The 26,079-nt window shown below is 38.6% G+C and overlaps 1 protein-coding gene across 9 annotated transcripts in view; it reads left to right on the top strand.

Annotated features, from left to right (window-relative positions):
• Positions 1 to 26,079, top strand: part of MPDZ (multiple PDZ domain crumbs cell polarity complex component) — a 162,082-nt gene that overhangs the window by 5,831 nt on the left and 130,172 nt on the right. For all 9 annotated transcript variants that reach the window (XM_042963855.1, XM_042963861.1, XM_042963858.1 and 6 more), the window contains exons 2-3: positions 22,427 to 22,503; positions 25,340 to 25,506. In XM_042963855.1, coding sequence (XP_042819789.1) covers positions 22,488 to 22,503; positions 25,340 to 25,506 — 183 coding nt within the window. In that variant the 5' untranslated portion in view covers positions 22,427 to 22,487. The remainder of the gene's footprint in view (positions 1 to 22,426; positions 22,504 to 25,339; positions 25,507 to 26,079) is intronic.

Below are 26,079 nucleotides of genomic sequence, written 5' to 3'. Positions count from 1 at the left end.
TAAGCAAAACAAAACTCAAACAACATTTAAGGCAGATGTGTTCTCTGGGTTATTACCAAAGTAAAAGTTGGTTTATAATCTTAATGTTAACAGTCTTTTGAGTACAATAGTAAAAGACTGTTAATGAATGTAGTTAAATTGTGGTTGAGTTAATTAAGAAGCAAATAGTCATGTTTATTGAAAGAAAATAAGACCTCTTAAAATGTTTTCAGAGAGAAAATACCAGTTGTCAGGATGGCCCTACTGAGTCCTGTGGAATTATATGTGGTAACTAAATAGTGTAGCCTATTAACAGTTTTCTGTCAATTAGTAATTAGGGGATTGAATTGGTCCATGCTTATTTATCTTACATGGCTAAGTTTCATGTTTGGATAGGTTCATATGAATTTGGATTTCTTTGTATAAATTTCCCTAATCTGAAATACCTGTAATCTTGCCAGCAAGATGTAAATTGTCATCTCTTTTGCTGACTTGCCTCAGTGTATTCTCAGCAGTGTAGACTACCACTGACAGGCTTATCTGCTGATTTAGACCATGACATCTCTTTGCTGTCAGAGCAATACAAGGTTCTCTCCAGTCATTCTTTAGTTCCAATTATGTAATACATTGCTTTTATTATTATGAACAAATTTTGTTTTCCTCTTGACTGTATACATATTCAATTAACAAATGATCTGAAGGTGAGTTTGTTTTGGTTTGGAGGTGAATAAGAGAGGATTATAGCTGATTTTATATTTTTTAAATATATTCTTTTCTGTATATGTAGACTTTATTTCATTTTTGAAGAAATAAAGATTTTACTAGGATTTTTATTTATTTGAGAGAGAATGGGCGTGAGTGAGCGAGGGGCAGAGAGAGAGAGGGAGGAAGGGAGGGGGAGAGAGAGAGAGAGAGAGAGAGAGGAAGAGAGAGAATCTCACGCAGGCTCCACACTGTCAGCACGGAGCCTGAAGTGGGTCTCAAGCTCACCCGATGTGGGGATCAACCTCACCAACCATGAGATCATGACCTGAGCCAAAGTGGAACACTTAACCAACTGAGCCACCTGGGTGCCCCAGTTCTGCTAGGATTTTTAATTTACCTCACAGATGATTGGTTGATGTCTAAGATATTTTGATTTGGGGCACCTGGCTGGCTCAATGGTAGAGCATGCAACTCTTGATCTTAGGGTTGTGAGTTTGAGTCCCACGCTGGGTGTGGAGTTTGCTTAAAAAAAATACTTTGATCTCACCCTGTTTTTAATTTGATCTTATTAAGGTTATCTTCCGTAAGTAATTTGTTTTCACATTGGTCTAGGAACCAAAGTGAGGTCAAATAAGCTTTATTTTATATCAGTATCACAAATAACCTTGCCTAGTGTGTTAGTCATAGTGGGTGCTTTATGCATATGGTACTTAGAGTGATAGAGCATGAAGGGCCGGCCGGTCGGCCGGCCTGCCTGCCTGCCTTCCTTCCTCCCTCTCTCGCTTCCTTCCTTCCTTCCTCCCTTCCTCCCTGAACATCCTCGTTCACTTTCTTGTTGAAGGGTCTTTATTTCTAATTGATTTTTACCACTAAAATAATTCTTATATATTGAGTTATATTTTAAAATGTTCATGTTCCCCAGGGTTCCAACTTTAGTTCTCTCTCCTTGTTAATCCCTACCTACTTCTTGACTAATGTCTTTTATATTCAGCGACACCCAGAGGCTAGTGATCACCTACTCTTAGGTCTTCCAAGTTCTTTTCTCCATAGATGCACATGTGTAGTTGATTCATTCTTTCAACAAATATTTAGTTAGTGCCTAATCCGAGCCCACCACTGTTTGTGGTTCTGGGGATATAGCCCTGAGAAAAGAAGGGACCACCACTACCACGAAAACAACAGCAGCAACAACAAAAAATCCTGCCCTCATAGAGCTTAAATTCTAATGTTTCCTATTTTCTAGAAACATTTCAAACTGGTTATGTTCACAGGAGTGTATTTCCGCCCCTTCCTCTAAAAAATAGAAGACGATTCTCTTTCTGCTGTTTAAGCTAACAATGTCCCAATATTTCTTGGTTTCCCAAATTAGAAACATTGCGAGTCAGCTTCCATTGCTGTTACTTACTCAGTCTGCCTGCCCCCAGAACACATCTAGTGGTCATTGAATTTTTTTGTTTCCCTCTAATGAATGTGTCTATATTTCCTTGTTTTTCTGGTCTTTGCCTTAATCTTGGCCTATATTATTTTTCTATTGGTCTGTTTTAACAGCCTAACGTGATTATGCTATCATTATTTCTTTGTCTTTTTCATAAGTTACTTACCCTATTACCAAAATTGTTTTTCCAGGAAATGAATTTTAGTTGCCCCACCACACCCCTAGTCCTGGGTATCTATTATATGCACTGCCTTACCTGCAGGGCAAGGGCCCAAGGAGGCTTGAAACATCGCTTTCCTGGCTCCTGTCTAGTTTGGGAGCCCTGTACTATAGAACTCCTGTCATTTAAATTCTCTGGTTTCTTTGTGGTTTCTTTCTTAGCAAGACATGCCCTTCCCTCTTCATGCCCTTGCCTCTTCTAGGCAGAACTCCTAGGTTGTGCCTTCTTTGGGACAGTTCACATGTCACATCTCCAAATTCTTTCTAATGCATGCTGAGAGCATTGGATTCCAGTGTACTCTCACAGAATTTAGCATATCCCATTGCAGCGTAGTTATTTAACTATTTTCCACTAAATTGAGAGCTCAGAAGTTACGTATCTGTCCATCTGATAGAGGCAGATACAGATTGTGGGGCTTACAATTTGTAGACTTTGGGAGGCCCTCTTGAATAAAAACGTAACAAAATTATGAATACAAAATAAGATGTGAGAGTGCCTATTTATTTGAGAATGGAAGGATCCTGTGCAAATATTTCATGCTAACTCTGTTTAGGGGAACATAAGTGTGTGGCTAAAACTTGGTGAAATAATGCTGTGTGTATGTGTGTGTGTGTGTGTATATCCACACACACACACACACACACACGGATAGATTTTTTTGCTTTGATTTTCTTGTTTTTTTTTAAATGTTTACTTACTTATTTTGAGAGAGAGAGTGCACATGCACACAAGCAGGGGAGGACAGAGGGAGAGAGAGAGAATCCCAAGCAGTCTCCATGCTATCAGCACAGAGCTGATGCGGAACTTGAACCTACGAACTGTGAGAAAATAACCTGAGCCCAAATCAGAAGTTAGACATTTAACCGACTGAGCCACCCAGGTGCCCTTTTGCTAATTTTCTTAAAATTAGGACAATATCAGTTAACCATACTGATGCTAATAATAATGCGTAATGCTCGTACGGCACTTTTCATTTTCTCCATACTTTCACACACTTTATCTTACGGGATATTGACAAGCTAGTTACAAGGAAAGTGACTCAGACTTAATGATTGTTACTGTGTATGGTTACTTGGTTGGTGACAGAAAATAGAGTTGAAGTTTTTCCTTTGAGATCAGATTTCACTTTGCTGGGGGAAGTGATTCAGTTCTTGTGCGTCTGGAATCTCCGTTAACACCCTGTTCCACCTCCTATTAGGCTAGTGAATGCTAAGGAATTTTCTCAGAGTTTTGTAAATTATCTTGCTGCCCCTCCATGTTTTCTATCTCTTCTCCATTTTAGCTTCCTCACCTCATTATTTTTTATTCCGTTCGTGCCCTATTTGTTTATCTCTGTCTTGCCACACATCAGACCTATTCTCTCTCCATCTGTCTTCTCTGGAAGACAACATAATACTCTTAAGTGACAGTTCTTTGTGTAAGCTGAATTTGAGTTTGCAATGGTTGGATTCATTTCTACTTCTTTGAAGTATTGTTGGGGGTGACTTGGGGGATATTCAGCAGTAAGTATGTATAGTTTTCAGCAATGGGGAAAGAAATGTCCTGAAAGCTGTGTGCTTTCTTTATTGTGCTTTGCAAATTCCAGTTCAGAAATGCTGGATTTTCATTTGTTAAAGAGTTACTGATTTAATAAACCTGATTAATCTGATAGAAAATTGGAAGAAGCAAAATGGAGAGATTAGCATCCACACATTAATAGGAAACAAAATAATAATAGTAGCTTTTGGTTTGCTTATTATTTCCAGTCACTTTGAGTGTTATTGTGAATGTCCACTTTACAACAGCAGCTCAGGATCTTACAATTAATAAAAAGGTATAGTGGTTTTGTAAGTGAGCTTTATAAAGTATTCTGGGAACTCTGAAAGTAAAGGTGCCTGGGGCTACATAATCTGAAGGTAAATAACTATTTTCTTATCTGCAGTAGTCTTATTAGAGCACAGAGCTATGAGGTGGAAAGGTCTTAGTTTTGATATCAGTCAGATATCAATCAGATCAGACTTGGGTTCATTTTAAATGACAGCTCTCTTGCTTACAAGCTTCATCAGGTTCGGGGAAACACTTTATCTTTCTGAGCCTCAATTTTCTTATTTAAAAATGTGTGTATCTAATATGAAACTGTTGGTAGGGTTAAAGGAAATGTATGTGTGTGAAGCACATATGCTCTGTTTAAGAAGACAGGGATACAGGAAGGCTATTTCATAAATAGTTTCATTTCCTACAGTAGACATAATGTTAGTTTATTGCCAAAAATAGTCACTCATGGAGACTATTTAATTCCCTGGGAGAATTACTGTTATGGTAGATGCAATAGCAATCAATTCTTATATGCAGTTTTATTATTATTTTTTACTGAATCGCATATTTTTAAAGGCCCCAAATAACAAGTTATTGCTTTAATTTATGGATTACAACCAAGTTTACATTTTAGACATCAGTGGTGAATATATGTTTGGAAACTTTGTCTCCTGAAGGGAGTATTTGGTAGTCAATTTATACCTGAGGAATAAAGTTTTTTTTTTTTTTTTAATCAGCAAAATGACATGGAAAATTAAACACTTTGTTACTTAGGGAAGCTACTAACAGACATCCAATCAGATTGAATAAGGCTTTTAAGCCTATTATTTCTTTCTTCTTCTCTGTCCCCAAATCCTCTTGTAGCTGAATTAGATTACTTTTGATTGATAGTTTCAGATAATTGTTGATGTTTTATTACATAGACTTTTTGGTACCCCTACATAATAGTGGCTATCGAAATATGATTGCTTAGTAAAAGTCTGAGTTATGTGACCTTGAGAAAGTAATCTTTTTGACTTTCCACTTCCACATCTGTAAAATGTGGTATTAGCAGGTTATATTATGGAAAGAGTAAAAACTCAGGAAATTTTCTTATGTTTTCAGATAAGATATTCGAAATGCTGCATTAGTAATTGCAAAAACATACATTGATTTCTTCTTTCAGCTGAATTTAAGGGTTCTGAATTGGTTCATGAAAAGAATAGCAAAAATGGGCTCAGAGAAAGCATAATCTTTCAGCAGCCCTTCTCAGTACACACATGGTACTTCTGTGTGCAGACCAGGAAACCAAGCCACCGGGGGATTCAGACTACTAAGTCACCCCAAGCAAAGTACAGGAGAGAAGAGAAGCCACATTAAATATCCCTCCAATATGCCATTCTCTTCCCAGAGGACTTCCTATCGGAAATTTGAGCCTGTCCTTTTCTGAGTAAAGTTTATAATCTTTATCTCTGTTCATATCCAGATTCAACAGGGGGAGATCATAAGGGCCACAAACTGAATTTAGGAGGCACTGATTGATGGGGAAGGATAAAAATATCTATAGCTTCGTGATAGCCAAGTAGGCGATATGATGATAGATTGCAGTCCTCCTAATTTTTGTAGAAAAGATTCCCAAACAGAAGAAACCATAAGGAACAACAATGGGGAAATGGCAGAAGTAGAGTTATTTGAAAAGTGATGGGAAAAAGCCCTAGAAAATGGATCTTGGCTGAAGAGCATGAACTTGAGGTAGTTGGGTGGGGAGCGAAGTTGAAACAGTAGGGTTATAATATTCTTTCCTCCCCCGCCCCTGCCTTTCTGCAGTTTAGTCTGCATTGAAAACATCTCTATACTGTCCTTTAAGGCTTTACCCTGAGGAATTGTTCAGTCACAGCTGACAAAGCTGTATATTGTTCTGCCTGGGTATCGTCATTGAGATCTCACAAACTCAATGAAAGTCCTGTCTCTGAGAGGGCAGCTGAGAAATGACAGATACTTCTGTACCTCCTCCTGCAGTTGACAAGTCCTAACAGCAGCTGTGGGCTGTGTTTCAGGGTCCCATGGGGACTCTTGGAGTATCCATGCTTTTTCTAAGCACCAAGGATACAGTTTGCTTCGGGTCCACTGGAGAATTGCCTCACTCCAGGCAGGCAAAAGGGCAGGAGGCAGGGACCTGGAGTAATTTCCCTGGAGGATTAATGTTGCCAGTTCAGGAATTGCACCTGAGAATTCTGTGGCCTGAAGTTAATCCTTCTGTGCATTTTTGGTTTCCCTCAAGAAAATTCTGTGCCTGGAGTGAGTGCTCTATGAGCAGTACCTGCCTCTGGAGTCTGATGCCGACCCGTTGTTGTTCCCCTGCAAGGGCAGCCCTTGGAGGGGTCCTCCGCTCTGGTTCTGTCCAAGAAATATGCTGGCCTGTTGCATGTTGGTCCTTAACACTGAAAATGTGGTAGCAAATCGTGGCAGACTGCCCAACAATCCGAATTCCTCTGAGTTTAACTAGGGAGTGAGAAACAGAAGGGCTGAATGGGCATTCTCAGAAGCATCTAAATCTTTTCCCTGAGTCACCATGTTTGGGGTGAGTTCACAGTTTGGGGGGAGGGCTGCTGTCCTTCTGGGAATGTACTAAGATAGGACAGTATGCATGGAAAATATGTAAAAATGGGTCCCCAGAGAGCAGGTATTGTGAAGTCCGTATTTCTCGTGTGTGTGTGTGTGTGTGTGAAGTTATGAGTGAGGGTGAGGAGAAAGGAAATAAATATAATACAGTAGATTACAGACAGAATTGATGTGTCTAATAAATTTAAAGAGAAAGTCCGGCCTTTCAGATACCCAGCTGAGTAATAGTAGCAGGCAGCCTGAGGCTCTAATCCCAGACACACCGCCGATTTGTTGTGGAGCCCCTCCTCGGGAGGTGAGCTTCAGCTTGTCTTGTCTCTGAGCCGGATGTTTTCTGACATTCCTTTCAACACCAGCATTGGACTCCTGCTTTGGTGCGCGTAGCAAATAGGGGAAATTAACTCAAAAGCATCACAAAATATGATTTAAGAGTGTAATTCTGGAAGTGGTTATGAATCTGGTAAATGTCTTTATAAAGTAAGCATGTGCTTTAGGGAATCTGCAGTTAAGGATAGAATGTGCGTACTTTTTGAAGGGATAATGAACCCTTTACTGCCAGCCAACGGTCTTAAAGATAAAAGGAAATAACTTTCAAAACCAAAAGAAGTTTAATCAGCATGTTTGTTAGTGTAACTATACTGTGAAAATCTACCTGTAACAAAATATTCCAATTTCTATATTATGTGTATTTTCCTTTTCAGTAGTTTTTTTTCCCTGTTAGGAAATTACTGTGAAAAGGAATGAGGCGATATTATTTTCACCAAAACTTGTTTAAAGTATGTGGATTCTTGGTCAAAGTAATGATTTTGATTTATGTATGTCTGCGTAATTGTGGATTAATTTGCTGTTTCTCTCTCTTATAGTATTAGCTTAGATACGTGACTGTTTATTACATTGAATTGTCATTTGAGTATACATGAAAGATAAGTTTTCTCTTACTTGAAACAGACTTATATTTATGTGTACTGGCTTGGATTCACCCATCATTTCCAAAGGTGGGGCTTTGCATCTGCACTGTATATGCCTTCCCAAGTAGAGCAGCGAAGGTCATTCATCACTTCCTGCCCTGCTGCTCTCTCTCTCACAGAGTGGGTGGCTAATCCACAGCCATTAGCTTCTGCCTTTACTAGGCTCTTAACTAGCCTTTAGTAAGGCTCTTACTAAAACAGACTGGTAAAGCTAGCATCTGAGTAGCCATCAGGAAATCAGAATAAAGACACTTGTTTTTTTAAAGACTTATTTATTTTTGGGAGAGTGAAGTGGGGGAGGGTCAGGGAGAGGGAGAGGGAGAATTCCAGGCAGGCTCTGCGCTGTCAGCGCAGAGCCCGATGTGGGGCTTGAACCCACGGACTGCGAGATCGTGACCTGAGATGAAGTTGGAAGCTCAACCGATTGAGCTACCCAGGTGCCTCTAAAGCCTTATTTTTAACGATAAAAATGAAAATTCTTTACAAGATACTAATTTTTGAAGAAATCTTTTCAGAATATTTCATTTCCTTTCACGGGAGTTAAGTAATATAGCCTGCGACAATTATTTTCTGGCAGCATTTATCAATGACATTTTTTTTTCTAAGTAACTTCGTAGTTTGAGGTGAAATCTTTTTTTATTTTTCCTGAGCAAGAATGAAGGGTTTGAAAAACATTGTGAATTATAAAAAAGGAAATACTCTTCTCTCGTTCTATTTTCCAAAACTAGTTATTAACATTTTAACATGGTTACTGCCCAGGTTTTTCTAATTTTTACTATGAAAACTTTCAAATGTACATTTCACAGTGAAGTATTATTATAGAGAATCCTCACGTGTCCATCATTCAGTTTCAACAGCCTTTGGTTCATGGCCAGTCCTGTTGCTTTTGTCCTCTTTCATTTCTTAGAAGTAAATCAGACATTTCACAATTTTATTCATAAGTATTTCAACCTGGGTACTTTTTACATATATACTTTAAAAATATTTTAAAAGTATAGTTTATTTAAAAAAATAGGGAAAGCTAAGGCACCCTTTGGATTTCTCTGTGATCTGAGACTACCATTTTTATCTGTCTACACCTAAAAGTAACTTATACTGTAATTGATTTTAGAATGTGCCCTTTTAATTCATTGTTGAATATAATGAAAGTCTGTATGTATACATATTTATATGTAAGCATATATTGTTATTTCATTTATGTATATATGTGTGTGTGTGTGTGTGTGTATCTATATATATATATACACATTTTTTTAATATAGGTGAACAATGCCAAATTCTTCTGCAACTCTAAATTTCATGTTTGAAATCTGGATTCCTTTTTGTTTGTTTGTTTATTTTGAAAGAGAGAGAGAGTGCAAGCTGGAGAGGGACAGAGAGGGAGAGAGAGAATCCCAAGCAGGTTTCATGCTGTCAGTGTGGAACCTGATGCTGGACTGGATCTCCCAAACTGTGAGATCATGACCTGAGCCGAAATCAAGAATGGGAGACTTAACTGACTTAGCCACCTAGTGCCCCGGATTGTGAATTTATTGTTAATAAGTGAATCTAACCTGTTTGTATTTATTGTGAATACAAATATTTGAATTTATTTTAGTCCCTTTGTTTCGTGTTTTTCATTGACTATGATTTTCCCTTTTTTCGTTTTTTTTCCCCCCTCTGTTCCCAAGTTCTTTCAGATTGCTTGAGTATTCTTTGTTGCATCTTTTTTCTCCTGGTTTATAAATTATATCCATTTCTGGTTTCTTTCTTTTCTTTCTTTCTTTCTTTGTTAATTTAAATCTTTTAACATGCATACTTGGCTTATTTTTCTAGTGGAGTTTGAAGTGAATATTTCTGTTCTCCTATGACTAGAATTTTGAAGCCAGAAATATTTTAATTATTTGTGTTTTTTTCACAGTTAGTAAGGTGAATTAGATCTTTTATGCCTTTGTCAGTTAGATCTTATATGCCTTTTCAACAGTGGATTTGTTTTGTTTGGTTGGAACCTGGTGGCTTTGCTCAGGCTCTGGTCAAAACTGAATACTTCAGGGGCGCCTGTGTGACTCAGTCAGTTAAGTGTCCAGCTTTGGCTCGGGTCATGATCTTGTGTTTCACAAGTTTGAGCCTCGCATCAGGCTCTGTGCTGACAGCTCAGAGCCTGGAGACTGCTTCAGATTCTGTGTCTCCCTCTATCTCTCCCCCTCCCCCCACTCACATTTGATGTCTCTCTCTCAAAAATAAATAAAAACATTAAAAAAATTAAAAACAAAACTGAATACTTCATAGTATTTTATTCACCTACCATAGCAGCTGCTTCCCTATACTTTGTTTTTCTGATGTAACTATCCCCCCTGTAAGATTCTTAATTATTTCAGTGGTCTTACTAAATTTACTTTTGCCTGAAAGCTCCCTCAAATTCTTATTGGAACTAGTGTGTCCAAATGAAGTAGTTCAAGGAGCAAGGGTACTTCTTAAGCAGGATGCTTGGAAGGATTGCTTTTTTGGGGTATGATAGTGTGATGCTGTACCCAAACAGGCTGTGATTGGTAGGTATTTGAATGGGACAGACAGAACCTCATACAAATTCTTTCTGTCAAAATGAGGTTCACAGTAAGAATGAATGTCAGTGACTGTGCATCTTATGGACCAGCTATTCTGTTTACCTCTCATTGGCTGTGTTGGATCTCACAAGGAATACCTGTCACTCTCATGTCAGTTGTGTTATGTCTCTATCAGCTCATTTGTTTTGTTCTCTTATAACTAAGGCTTGTGCTTTATCTTAGCCTTTTTTTTCATTATTCTTCCTCTTATCTTTTCAACTCTAACTTCACCACTATTCATTTATTCTCTCAGTGTTTCTCTTCAGTTCCCAAGAGAGAGACTCTAGCCCAGTTCTGCCTTTCAGGTCAGCACTTAGATTGTCTTCCCTCAAGTGAGGAGCCCAACCCTTGTTCTCCTGGTTATGGGTGGAAGAGAAGAATGTAGAATAGTGTGCAGTAGCATATTCCTTGGAGCAGAGGCAGTGGAAAGGTTGAAATCTGTATTAGTTAGGTTGGGCTGCCATAACAAGTACCACAGACTAGGTAGCTTAAACAACAGAAATTACTTCCTCATGGTTCTGGAGGCTAGGAAGTCCAACATCAAGGTCTAGTAGGGTTTTGTGTCTGGTGAAAACTCTTCCTAGCTTGTGGATAGTCACGTCCTCACTGTGTCCTCACATGCCTTTTCTTTGGTACTTGCATGTGGAAAGAGGGAGGGAAAAAGGGATAGATAAATAGCTCTTCCTCTTATAAGACCATTAATTCTATTGGATGAGGGCCATTCCCTTATGACCTCATTTAACCTTAAGTATGTCCGAACAGCCCTACGTCCAAATACAATCACGTTGAAGTTTACAACTTTAGCATATGAATTTTGGGGGATAAGTTCAGTTGATAGCAGCATTATAAAGTACTAGAACTCAGCCTTTTAAACTCTTGGTCAGGACCCATCTTAATTTCTGGAACAGTCATACCACACCCTCTTCTCATATTCTGTATCTTGGTGATTGATATTCCTATCCAGTCATAAACTCAAGCAGGAATGTGGGGTTCATCCTAGGCTCATCGTCCTTGCTTCCACATTACCAGGTCCTGTTGCTTATAGCTTTTCATTAATTCTTGAATCTGTCTCTCGTTTTCATTTATTCACTTTCATGTCTGTTTTTGAAAATGCCTCTTACCTGGCTTTCTTGTTTCCAGTTTCTCTTTTTACACGTCTTCCACACCATTATCACAGTGATGTTTCTAAAACAAAGTTTGACCATGTCATCCACTATACCAAATAAACTTCAAAATTAAATGTCTAGGGGCGCCTGGGTGGCTCAGTCAGTTAAGTGCCCTGTCTCTTGATTTGGGCTCAGGTCATGATCTCATGGTCATGAGATTGAGCCCTGCACTGGGCTCTATGGTGGGCTGGAAACTGCTTAAGATTCTCTCTCTCCCACAACCCCTCTCTCCTCTCTCTCTCCTCTCTCTTCTCTCTCACTCTCTCTCTCTCTCTCTCAAAAACAAGAACAAAAAATGAAAAACGCTAAAAACCAAAATTAAATGTCTGAACTCTTTAAGAATGGTATGCAGAGCCTGTAGTAATTTAGCCTGTACCCACATCTCTAGCCTTATCACCTGTTTTTCCTTTTCTCCAGGCCCAGTCCACGTATAAGGAACTAATGGGGGGACCTGGTGGTTTAGTCAGTTAAGCGTTCAACTCTTGATTTCAGCTCAGGTCATGGTTTCACGGTTTTTTGGTCAATCCCCATGTCAGGCTTCATGCTGACGGTGCGGAGCCTGTTTGGGATTCTCTCTCTCTCCTCTCTCTGTCTGTCTGTCTTTTCCTCCCTTCATGCTCTCTGTCTGTCTGTCTGTCTGTCTCAATAAACAAACAAACATTAAAAGAAACTACTTGCAGTGCGCAGAAGGAGCTGTGTGCTCTTGCCTCTGTGTGGCCTGAGAGTCCTGACTCTCACCCTGACTCCCACCTGATCTTCAGGACTCTGTGTGGGGCTCTTTGCCTCCAGGAAGCCTTCTCTTTCTTTTTAATTTTGGATTGGTGCCCTGCTTTTGTCATTTGTATTTTAATCGTCTGCTTATTATTTTTTTCTTCTATTCGCTTGGCCCATGAGTTCCCAGATCATGTCTTCATTTTTCCAATTCTGCCACCCAACAACATGGCAGTCACATAGGTGCCCCATGTGTTGTTGAATCGGTAAAGAACAGAATTTGAGTTCTTTTCTTGCCCTGTGCTCCCCTTAGCATGTTTCACTTTGGACAGGTAATTTTTCTTTCTGTTTTATAAAGGAATGACAGGACTGTCAATTAGCATTTCAAGTATATTGGGAAGGCAAGGTTATTTAATACTTGATTTCCTTTGATTCTGGGGAACAGAATAGAATTAATAAATTCTATTATTATCGAAGGAATTCGGAAAGATTCATAAATGTGAACTTGAAAATAAAAATTTTGTTCACGAATGCCTTTTGATCAAGCCTATGGAAATGAAGGGGAATTTGAAAAGAGCAGATACTAAGAAGAGGTGGAGTGTTTTCTATCGGATGGGTGCACTAACATTGGTGGGTAGGGTGATGTTTCTGTGCTTTTGGAGTCCTCATTCAGTAACCTTACCCTAGAATGTGAATTGTGATTACAAGTGTAAGGTTTGCTCTCATGGCCAGTTGACATTGTGACAGACTCCCTGCTAATGACTACAGCCTTGCATTTGTCTGCTCCCTTCAGGAATGCCCAGGCCACTGTAAATGAGACAGATGCTAAATTTGTGTGCAGTAAATAGATGCTAAGTGACTGTGACCAGCCACAAAGCATTGCAGCAAGCTCATTTAAAGTTTACTCCTTTGGCCATAGCATCTTTTTTTCCTAGATGTCTCCTGAGGCAAGGGAGACAGAAGCAAAATTAAACTATCAGGGCATCATCAGAATAAAAATCTTATGTACAACAAAGGAAACCATCAGTGAAACAAAAGGCAATTTACAGAATGGAAGAAGATATTTGCAAATGATGTTTCTGATAAAGGATCAGTATCCCAAAATAAAGAGCTTACAAAACTCAACCTAAACACCCCACTCAACTTATAAAGCTCAACCTAAAAACAAATAATCCAATTAAAAATGGGCAGAAGACATGAACAGACATTTCTCCAAAGAAGATATCCAAATGGCCAACAGACACATGAAAAGATATTCATCATCACTTGCCATCGGGGAAATGCAAATCAGTACTACAATGAGGTATCACTTCACACCTGTCAGGATGGCTAAAATCAGCAACACAAGAAACACCAGGTTTTGGTGAGGATGTGGAGAAAAAAGAACCCTCTTGCACTGTTGGTGGGAATGCAAACTGGTGCATCCACTGTGGAAAACAGTATGGAGGTTCCTCAAATAGTGAAAAATAGAATTACTTTATGATCCAGCAATCGTACTACTGGGTATTTACCCAGAAAATACAAAAACACTAATCCTGAAAGGATGCATGCACCTGGCTGATTATAGCAGTACTATAATGAAATAGCCTAATTATGGAAGCTGTCCAACTGTCCATGGATTGATGAATGGTTAAAGAAGGTGTGAGACACACACACACGTGCGCGTGTGTGCACACACACACACACACACACACTGGGATATTATTCAGCCATAAGGCAATGAAATCTTGCTATTTGCAATGACATGGATGGAGCTAGAGAGTATAATGCTAAAGGAAATAAGAGAAAGAGAAATACCATATAGTTTCACTCATATGTGGAATTTAAGAAACAGAACAAAGGAGCAAAGGGAAAAAAAAGACAAATCAAGAAACATACTCTTCTAGAGAACAAACTGATGATTAACCAGAGGGGAGTCGGGGGGGGGGGGGATGGGTTAAACAGGTGATGAGGAATGAAGAGTGCACTTATCATGATGAGCACAGGGTGATGTATGGAATTATTGAATATATTGTACACTTGAAATTAATATAATACTGTATGTTAACTGGGATTAAAAGCAAAACATAAAAAATAAAGTTTTACCCCTTTCACGGTTGAATTGTTTAAGATAACTAGAAAATTTTATGTGTTTAGGACAGTTTCTCTTTCTGGGTTATTTTTAGCCAGAAGCTTATTTTCACTTGTTAGTTGCCATATAATCTGCATTGGACAGAAAGATCTATTTTATGCCTGAAGCACTGATTCTTTACTGCATACAATCTGTGCCCACACATTACCAGTACAACTTCTTGAAAAATAAAATGATTAGTCAATTAATCAGGTCCTATTTCTAAGTAAAACCAAATGTGATCTGATTTTTATCCCCTGCTGAAACTAGTATTATCAACTAGTTGTTGCACAGTCATGGGGTCCAGCTCAAATCTTTAGAGATTTGTAAAGAGATTTATGCAAGAAGCATAAAGGCCTTAAAGTAAAAATGATTTTCAAAACTTGATTTTCCCCTAAGGAAATATATGTATAAGTGGGATTGCCAGATAAAATGGATGTCTAATTAGAAATATGAATTTTAGATAATCAAAAAATTGTTTAGTTGTATGTGCCAAGTATAGCACAGGATATGCTTATACTGAAAAATTATTTATTTATCTGAAATTCAAATTTATTTGAATTTGAAATTTATTTGAATTTTTTTGCATCCTGTATTTTTACTTGCTAAATCTGGCAACCTTAATATTGATATAAAATTTTAAAAGCCCCAAAGAAATGCAGTGCAAAATAAGTTTCTCGGTGTCCTTTAGTCCCTTATAATCCCACTATTAGTGTCTTTGGAAAGTTTGCAGAAATATTCTGTGCTTTTGTAAACATGTATATATTAATTGTATTTACATAAACATTTCCCTCCCCTTTTATACAAATACTAACAACTTAATACATTGTCTTGCACAGTCTTTTTTTTAATTTTAATTTTTTTAAATTTGCATCCAAATTAGCATATAGTGCAACAATGATTTCAGGAGTAGATTCCTTAATGCCCCTTACCCATTTAGCCCATCCCTCTCCAGTAACCCTCTGTTTGTTCTCCCTATTTATAAGTCTCTAATGCTTTGTCCCCCTCCCTGTTTTTATATTATTTTTGTTTCCCTTCCCTTATGTTCATCTGTTTTGTCTCTTAAAGTCCTCATATGAGTTAAATCATATGATATTTGTCCTTCTGTGACTAATTTCACTTAGCATAATACCCTCTGGTTCCATCCACATAGTTGCAAATGGCAAGATTTCATTCTTTTTGATTGCCGAGTTATACTCCATTGTGTGTGTGTGTGCGTGTGCGTGCGTGTGTGTGTGATATATATATGACACATCTTTATCCATTCTTCCATCGATGGACATTTGGGCTCTTTCCATACTTTGGCTATTGTTGATAGTGCTGCTATAAACATTGGGATGCATGTGTCCCTTCGAAACAGCACACCTGTGTTCCTTGGATAAATGCCTAGTAGTACAATTGCTGGGTTGTAGGGTAGTTCTATTTTTAGTTTTTTGAGTTACCTTCATACTGTTTTCCAGAGTGCCTGCACCAGTTTGCATTCCCACCAGCCTTGCAAAAGAGATCCTCTTTCTCTTCATCCTCGCCAACATCTGTTGTTGCCTGAGTTGTTAATGTTAGCCATTCTGACAGGTGTGAGGTGGTATCTCATTGTGGTTTTAATTTGTGTTTCCCTGATGATGAGTGATGTTGAGCATTTTTTCATGTGTCCGTTGGCCATCTGGATGTCTTCTTTGGAGAAGTGTTTATTCATGTCCTTTGCCCATTTCTTCACTGGATTATTTGTTTTCTTGGGTGTTGAGTTTGATAAGTTCTTTATAGATTTTGTATACTAACCCTATATCTGATATGTCGTTTGCAAATATCTTCTCCCATTCTGTCAGTTGCCTTTTAGTTTTGCTGATTGTTTCCTTCGCTGTGCAGAAGCTTTTTATTTTGATGAGGTCCCAGTAGTTCATTTTTGCTTTTGTTTCCCTTGCCTCTGGAGACGTGTTGAGTAAGAAGGTGCTGCGGCCAAGATCAAAGAGGTTTTTGCCTACTTTCTCCTCGAGGATTTTGATGGCTTCCTGTCTTACATTTAGGTCTTTCATCCACTTTGAGTTTATTTTTGTGTATGGTGTAAGAAAGTGGTCCAGGTTCATTTTTCTGCATGTTGCTGTCCAGTTTTTCCAGCACCACTTGAAGAGACCATCTTCATTCCATTGGATATTCTTTCCTGCTTTGTCAAAGATTAGTTGCCCATACATTTGTGGGTCCATTTCTGGGTTCTCTATTGTGTTCCATTGATCTGAGTGTCTGTTTTTGTGCCAGTACCATACTATCTTGATGATTACAGCTTTGTAGTATAGCTTGAAGTCTGGGATTGTGATGCCTCCTGCTTTGGTTTTCTTTTTCAAGATCGTTTTGTTCTTCGGGGTCTTTTCTGGTTCCATACAAATTTTAGGATTATTTCTTCTATCTCTGTGAGGAATGCTGGTGTTATTTTGATAGGGATCGCATTGAATATGTAGATTGCTTTGGGTAGTATTGACATTTTAACAATATTTGTTCTTCCTATCCAGGAGCATGGAATATTTTGCTGTTTTTTGGTGTGTTCTTCAACTTCTTTCATAAGCTTTCTATAGTTTTCAGTTTATAGATTTTTCACTTCTTTGGTTAGATTTATTCCTAAGTATTTTATGGTTTTTTGTGTAACTGTAAATGGGATCGATTCCTTGATTTCTCTTTCTGTTGCTGCATCGTTGGTGTATAGGAATGCAACCAATTTTTGTGTGTTTTCTGTCCTGCAACTTTGCTGAATTCATGAATCAATTCTAGCAGTTTTTTTGTTGGAATCTTTTGGGTTTTCCACATAGAATATCATGTCATCTGCGAAGAGTGAAAGTTTAACCTCCTCCTAGCTGATTTGGATACCTTTTATTTCTTTTTGTTGTCTGATTAATTGTTTTGTGGATATTGACCCAGCTCTGCATCCCAGGTATAAATTCCACTTGGTCATGGTGAATTATATTATTTTTTTAATGTATTGTTGGAGCTGGTTGGCTAATATCTTGTTGAGGATTTTTGCATCCATGTTCATCAAGGAAATTGTTCTATAGCTCTCCTTCTTAGTGGGTCTCTGTCTGGTTTTGGAATCAAGGTAATGCTGGCTTCATAGAAGAAGTTTGGAAGTTTTCCTTCCCTTTCTATTTTTTGGAACAGCTTCAAGAGAATATGTGTTAACTCTTCCTTAAATGTTTGGTAGAATTCCCCTGGAAAGCCATCTGTCCCTGGACTCTTGTTTTTTGGGAGATTTTTGATTACTAATTCCATTTCCTTACTGGTTATGGGTCTGTTCAAATTTTCTATTTCTTCCCGTTTCAGTTTTGGTAGTGTATATGTTTCTAGGAATTTGTCCATTACTTCCAGATTGCCCATTTTACTGGCGTAGAATTGGTCATAATATTCTCTTATTATTGTTTTTATTTCTGCTGTGTTGGTTGTGATCTCTCCTCTTTCATTCTTGATTTTATTTGGGTCCTTTCCTTTTTCTTTTTGATCAAACTGGCTAGTGGTTTATCAGTTTTGTTAATTCTTTTGAAGAATCAGCTTCTGGTTTCATTGATCTGTTCTACTTTTTTTTTGGTTTTGAGAGCATTAGTTTCTGCTCTGATCTTTATTATTTCCTGTCTTCTGGTGGCTTTGGGTTTTATTTGCTGTTCTTTATCCAGCTCTTTAAGGCATAAAGTTAGGTTGTGTATGAGAGCTCTCTTCCTTCCTTAGGAAGGCCTGGATTGCTGTATTTTCCACTTATGACCGCCTTTGCTGCATCCCAGAGGTTTTGGGTTGTGGTGTTATCATTTTCATCGGCTTCCGTATGCTTTTTAATTTCCTCTTTAACTTCTTGGTTAGCCCATTCATTCTTTAGTAGGATGTTCTTCAGTCTCCAAGTATTTGTTATCTTTCCAAATTTTTTCTTGTGGTTGATTTCGAGGTTCATAGCGTTGTGGTCTGAAAATATGCACAGTATGATCTCGATTTTTGCACAGTCTTTTTATCTAACTGTGCATTTCCACCACGTGATCTTTGCAGTACAATATGGAAAATATGGGGCTGTGTGAAAGAGTGAATGTGGGCTTTGAAATCAGGCAGAGTTAGATTTAAATCTGGGTTCTTTGCTTAGTGGCTTCGTGACCTTGAGTCAGACCTGAGTCTCTCCCTCCCTCTGTTGTCTTATCTGGAAGATGGAGCGGATATATGCAAGCCAGTGGAAGATATTGTGGAGAGCATGAGGGTCATTGTCCCTGCTCCCGTGATGTAATGTGTGCAGACTGCCCTTGCCCAGCACTGTAGAGCTTCATAGGTGCTGAATTCATTGAGCCTTTTATGGGTGTGTCTTGTAGTTCTAAGTGTCATGGCTACTGAAACAGGATCGGCTGTAACCAAATAGTGGTTCAATTACATGGGCAGTAACTAGAGGGACTAGTGTACGGTAGGTATGTTTTTGACACTGTTAAAAAATGCATATTTTCATTGTGCTGAGGGATTTAGCACCTTGAAATACAACAGCCATGTTTTTTAATATATGTCGAATATTGATGTAAGGAGGCTTATTTTCTCTTGGAGATTTTTCTTGAAATCTTGGATTTTAAAAGTGATTTTTTTAAACATACATGGACATGATATAAATGGTGAATGTTACTGATCTTTCTTTCATGTACCCACCCGTAGTTTCCAAAGTGCTTCGTTCTGAGTTACTCAAACCTTTGCCTGGATTGTTGGTTGCATTATCTACCCCAGTCCATTTCAGACTCCATGCAGTTTGGGCCTCTGTTTTTTCCTTTGGTTTCTCATTGTGTAGGGCAAAGTCAACATAGTTTTGAACTTGGAAAGAGGAAGAGGATGGTAAAGCGGATCTTCCTCTTAACAAGAGGACCATATTGTAGAAGTTAAATTGTTAATTGGCTCTGGAGCCAAGCTGCCTGGGTTCACCTCTGGCTCTGTGATGTACCCGTGGTATGACCCCGCGCAAGTTACTTACTCTTCCACTTCCTCAGTTTCCTCATTTGTAAAGCGAATGGATAGTGTGAAGATTAAACGGGTTAGTTGGATGACATGTTCCGAACGGTGCCCAGGATGTGGTAGTTGTTATGTATGTTTGCTGTTTTCACCACTGCTTCTGCCCCAGCATTGGAGTCACCTACTTGTTACCGTATCCACATCTCATTTCCTCTCTTTACTGCCCCTCTGACCCATCATCCTCACTCCTAGACTGAATTGTCCAGAAAAACCCCAAGAATTTGGTATCTTCTGACATGTATTGGATCTACTTTGCGTCTTACCCGTGGGCCATGACCCACCGTTATCACCCAGGTACCCCTTTGTTTCCACATGGTGGTGAGACAGGTGAAGGGGGAGGATTGATGGTGAGGTGAGAAGGAAAATCCATGCAGTTTGATGGAAAGTTGTGGTTACAGATGAGTTTTTTTATACTTAGAGCTGAATCCTGGGGATGAAGTATAGGTCATAGAAAGGAGCAATTTTTTTTAACCTCTTGTCTCTTTGTCATGGCTACTAATTGTAAAAACTAGAAAACTTCAAAAAAGCCACATATTTACTTTAGGGACATCAGAGAAGAAAAACCATGGAACTCATTTTTTATCTCTGAAATCCAGAGGAATGGAGCTCTCCTCTGGGAGCCAATGTCAGTGACTTGCAGCTGAATTGAGCTTTTTTTGTCCTCTTTCTCTTCTTCTTCTTCTTCTTCTTCTTCTTCTTCTTCTTCTTCTTTATCCTTTATGATAAGAGTTGCTCTGGGAAAAAGAAAGTAATTCTCTTTCCACATAACTGACTTGAGGTTCAACTTTGGAATGTCAGTGTTTTTCTCAGTAGGGAACTGCTTACTCTGTACTTTCTCTGTAGACTCCTCATAGATCACTGGGTCTGTAAATCCACAGGCTACCACCCGTTCCACGTCATCAATACTGCCTGTCTTTCAGAGTTAATTTTTCAAAGGGGGGAGAAGATAGAGCTAACTTTATTGTGCATACCAAACACTCGTGTATATAGTTTTTTCCTTTCAAAACTTTGAGTGTCACTCATTTGCGGTTAGAGTTTTCTAGTTCAGTAAAGATAGATAAGTGACTTAACAAGGACCTATAGCTGGTAAATGGTCAAGCTGAAATATTAATTCAGGTTATCAGACTCCCTAGTTCATGCAGTTTCATTACTATCATGCTTCCTCTTGGACATATATCAATTATAGACCTTCTTTATATTGGGGTATCTTTACTTTTATTTGTTAATTGTCAGAAGTTGGTAAGTTTTTGAGGGTGGACCTAATAGTATACTATTGTATGAAGTGTCCTTGTAAGTTAGGATAAAAATACGACGAGCTTATTTTAGAGATCTCCCTGTATTTTTCCCCATGAAACCATGCAGTGCATAAATGCTCACCTGTATGGGCTCAGCCTTGTTCCTGAATATATATTTTATAGTTATGAGTTATACTCTTGGAAATTTGTATACCTTATTTATCTCATTTATCACACTATACCCACTGATTAAGTTTTCTAGGAAACGGAGGTTTGGATGATGGGCCCCTGGCACAGGCCTGTACTGTGATTTAGGGTTCAATTCCACGTTAGAGCTGGGGTGTTCTCATTTGACACCAGGGCATTTTATAAAACAAGTGCTAGTAGTTGAGCTATTTGACTATTGGAAGTGGAATTGATGGTTTCAATAGTATATTCTAAATTGGGGCCAGGAGAGTCGATAAGAACTGTTCCCTGTTATCACACAGAGCTAATTACAAGCGTTGGTGGTCTATATGTCTGCTCACGTACATCACATACTTCGTTTTTTCCGGATGCATTTTCTGTTAAAGAGACAACAGGGATGGCTTGTTCCTTCTCAGACAAATCCTGTTTCATCTTCCAAAAGTGAGGAAGTCTGGTTGTAGGGTTTTTTTTTTCTCCCTTGAAGGAGTGGCTGAGGGTTTTCTGCAAGGCAGAGGATAGGTGTGACTATGGAGAAGATTTATAAATTGTTGGAGGAGATGTGGTTAGCAGACAGTAGATGTGGTAAGTGATATGGACATTGTCATTGGAAATCTGTAGCTGGTACTTTAAAGAGTCTAGGTAAATATTTTCGGAAAAGGTGAGTCTGTGTGAGTTGAAGGAGTCGAGAAGGTTTATTTTGATTGAGGGAGAAGAGAATATAATCAGGAGGGTATTTTGAAAACCTTTGAAAACCCTTCTTCCATTTAACACTGTGTTCTCTTTTATTCAGCATTTCATTCATGATTTAATGTATTAGCTCCCCGTGGTTCACATACTCTTTGAGTGTCATAGTTTATTTCTAATTGGTATGCGTATATTGTCTCCCCAGTTAAGACTATGAGTAGTCAAGGGCAATATCACATCTTATGCTTTTTAAGTTTTAATGTTCTTCCCCACAGAATTTCCCATGCCAAGCCAAGTATGTCCTTACTCTGTGGGTGAGAATCTGTAAGTGAATCCAAGATTATAGTGGGCTGTGTTGAGACGTTCTTAAAGAAATATTTTGGGGGCGCCTGTGTGGGTCAGTTGGTTAGGTGTCCGACTTCGGCTGAGGTCATGATCTCACGGACTGTGGGTTAGGGCCCTGTGTCAGGCTCTGTGCCAGTAGCTCTGTGCTGGCAGCTTGGGGTCTGGAGCCTGCTTTTGGATTCTATGTGTCTCTCTCTCTCTCTGCCCCCCTCCAAAATAAATAGGGGCACCTGGGTGGCTCAGTCGGTTGAGCAACCGACTTCGGCTCAGGTCATGATCTCACAGCTCGTGAGTTCGAGCTCCGCGTCAGGCTCTGTGCTGACAGCTCGGAGCCTGAAGCCTGCTTTGGATTCTGTGCCTCCCTCTCTCTCTGCCCCAACCCACTCTCATTCTGTCTCTCTCTCTCTCTCAAAAATAAATAAACATTAAAAAAATAAAATAAACATTAAATTAAAATATTTTGGGTACATCTATCACCCTATTTAAAACAGATTGTATGCCTTTTACTTTACTATGCTAGTGTTACCTGCAACTGTAATTTTGAGTAAGTCCAAAAATGATTACTTTTTCCTACATAGAAAACTATCTTAAGTTAAATCAAGATTTTAACGATCAAAGTAATTATAGTAGCATCAAGTACTTTTTAAAGTATATAGTTTTAAAGTTGTGGTAAAACATAACCATTCCATTTTATTTTTTCTCCCCAGAGTTCTGTTTTAGTTGCTGTTTAAAATCATTGTAGAGAAGAACGCTGAAATTTGGAAAAACATGTTAGAAACTATAGGTAAGACCTATTCTTTCTTCTTCTTATTTTTTTAATGTTTATTCTCTAGAGAGAAACAGAGCATGAATGGGGGAGGGGCAGGGAGAGAGGGAGACACAGAATTCAAAGCAGGCTCCGGGCTCTGAGCTATCAGCACAGAGCCTGACGTGGGGCTCGAACTCACAAACCGTGAGATCATGACCTGAGTTCAAGTGGGACACTTAACTGATTGAGCCACCCAGGTGCCCCTATTCTTTCTTATTTTTATAAAAATCAAACCTTTGTCCATTGGGATCTTTGAAATGGTTTTTCTACATAGCAGGATTTTGACTTAAAGTTTTTACAAGTTTGTATCCACTAGAATTATACCAGGGTAATGTGTTTCTGTATTTGGATGATTTAATCTGAAGTGTTATACAAATACCTCATTTTTAAGCAAAAGATAAAGCCATATGAAACGTTCTATCAATTATGAGAAATTTAATGAAACCGTAGTTTAATGTAAACCTAGTTGATTTATGGACCCACTTCTGGTTAATGGTTGTGTATGGGTAGCACCATAAAGTTTAACAGTATTTTTAATATTGAAGGAAGCTCAATGCCTGCTTTATTTGTGGCAGTTGAAATACTACTGAGCTTTGCTTTTAAGTTGATGATGAACAATAACGGTAACAAACATTTAGTGACAGTTTAAGGCAGTTTAATTTCTGCATGAGATAATTTAGGTTGAAATATCCAAATTCATGTGTTAGTCTATTTTTCACTGCGCTTTAGTTTTACAGAAGCTAGTTTGTAGAAATTGTTTGAGGTATATCAGCTATACCCATCCCTTGTCTGATGGCCCAGTGCCTCATATTTTCCAGGGAAGTCTTTGGGTATGATTATCGGAAGGTATCTGAATTTCACCCTGGTGCCTTTATGATTGTGGCTGGTGCCTTGATACCTGCATGGTTTGGGGAGTAGGATGAGAGTAGGTAGCAGGGAAAGGAGAAGGAGCTGTCTTTGTGATAGATGGGATCATGACTATGACTTTTGTTCATAATGTGCTGTGCCAGTGATGAAAATGCATGGGTGTGTATTTCCCTCATCTTATTTTGTGGTAAAGTCACACACCATAAAGACTACTAGTCCACAAACCAGAGTCTCTGATAAAAAAGTGGATAGCAAAGGGGAAATACAGAATTATTTAAGCTGTCCCCTTCCAATCTTTATTTTGTAAGTTATTACTGATCTGTACACTTTCTGAGAATTGACATGGAAATTAATACTAGATTTGTATTCTGAGATCCCATGGGAAATAAGCCTAGAATAAAATTCTCCTGTCTTTATTATACCTTGTAAAATTATGTGCAAGGGTAAATACTGTTTGTTTAAATTTGAGTATGTGTGTGACCTCATGGTCAATAATAATTCATGCCTTAATTTCCCCATTTCTGTGTAATCCCACATTTGGTGCTATAGAAAGTGTCTGTGGTGATCACACTCTTTGATTACTATAATACAGCAAATGAATGTTAATAGGTACACTTATTACCATGATGAATCCGTTAGAACATATATTTGAGTAGTCTCTATTCCTTTAAAACAAATTTGGGTTCATTTGTGAGAGAGTGAGAGATAGTTTTAGGGAGATGTTTTGATTTTTTGTTTTTTTAAATGTTTATTTATTTTGAGAGACAGAAAGAGCAAGTGTGCTTGCATGGGGGAGGGGCAGAAAGAAGGAGAAAGAGAATCCCAAGCAGGCTCTGCACTGTCAGGGCTTGATGCAGGGCTCAATCTCATGAACAGTGAGATCGTGACCTGATCTGAAACCAAGAGCTGGACGCTTAACCAACTGAGCTTCCCAGGCATCCTAAGGGAGATGTTTTTAACTGTTATTTGTCATAGAAACTCACCATCTGGTAGTAGCATGCATGTAAAATGGTAGGGATTAGGGCTGGTAGGTAGGGTTACTAGGGATACACTGATTCAAAATACTTACTTTTGCAACTTTATGCCTGATACATAGGGTGATCGATAAACATTTGAATTATTTTGCCTTGATGCCTATATGAATATGCTATTTAATTTTAGGGAAAGACATTTAAAGGATTAAAAAGTAGTGTTTTTAGGGGCGCCTGGGTGGCTCAGTCGGTTAAGCATCTGACTTCGGCTCAGATCTGATCTTACTGTTGGTGAGTTCGAGTCCCGCATCGGGCTCTGTGCTGGTGGCTTAGAACCTGGAGCCCTTCGGATTCTGTGTCTCCCTCTCTCTCTCTGTGGCCATCTCCTGCTCACATTCTGTGTCTTTCTCTCTCTCAAAAATAAATAAAAACATTTTAAAAAGCAGTGTTTTTGAAGGGTTATACATTGTTGTGATATATTCTCAAGTAAATTCTCAAGTATAGAATATTTGTTCCTTAATATATGAGACTGTCATATTTTGGATGTTTTGCTCATCAGTGACATTGTCTGCATCCACTTATTGGTTATATTTCTAATTTTTCTTGAATGTAAATAATATCTTTTAAAAAGTAATAACACCAGCATTTGCAAGATCACAAAGTGGTTAGTTTTCAGTAGTTTGTATAAGAGCTGACAGTTGGCACCGGAATTCAACTGTACTTCATCTGAATTGGTTTCCATAGTTTACAAGTAGTTGCATGGAGCATACACTATACCCAGTTCTCTGCTTTCACACAGACTGTCTTACCGGAGACTTGAAGGTTTGAAGGATACGTTTATAGGGACATATTATGGTCCCTTTTGTGCTGAGTCTATTTTATGGTCTTGAAAGGAGTAGTGTTAGGATTTCTGTAAGCATGGTTTGATGTGTGTCTTTTGAATCTTGATAATGACCTGCTGCCCTTTGATTTAGACAAAAATCGGGCCCTGCAGGCCGCAGAGCGTTTACAAGCCAAGCTGCGAGAACGCGGGGATGTAGCGAATGAAGACAAACTGAGCCTTCTAAAGTCAGTCTTGCAGAGCCCGCTCTTCAGTCAGATTCTGAACCTTCAGACTTCAGTACAGCAGCTGAAAGACCAGGTAAGACACGATGCTCCTGAAACAGGCATTCATGGCAAGGATCTCGTGGAAGTCTTGTGTTTTTCTGAAAGGCTGATTTTTGAATGTGTTAATGAATAGTTAATGAAGTCATTTAAACCTCCAAATGAGACATTCAGATTCACTGTGACTTTTCACCCCCCTAGTTATTTTTGTAATGGTTGTTGCTGTATATTGTAGATGATATGACATTGTGTTGAAAGCTGTGTGGATGCTGAAGTGTGAGTCCTTACAGGAGGAGGGGATGATAAAAATAAGTGTAGGGTAGATGGCTGTAGACTTGGTTTCCCTTCCCATTAAGACTTTTTGTTCACCTGATCCTGTGTCTTCAGATTCAGACATTCAGCACGCTTATGAGATTTCAGATAAGCCTGGATTTGCATGTGTAATCATGTGTGTGAGGAAGGGAAATCACCTCTATTTTGACAGTAAAAGAAATAATTACATTGTCATCAGTTAGAGGAATTGCAATTCTCACTTCTTATAAGAGTGTAAGTAGCAATTGCTTCAATGACAGCATCAGATGGTGATAAACATTAGAACTTCTAAATGTAA

This window comes from Panthera tigris, chromosome D4 (genome assembly GCF_018350195.1).
Source record: "Panthera tigris isolate Pti1 chromosome D4, P.tigris_Pti1_mat1.1, whole genome shotgun sequence".
NCBI classification, from domain to species: domain Eukaryota; kingdom Metazoa; phylum Chordata; class Mammalia; order Carnivora; family Felidae; genus Panthera; species Panthera tigris.
The sequence above is the reverse complement of the archived record's forward strand: the minus strand, read 5'-3'. Positions and strand labels throughout refer to the sequence as shown.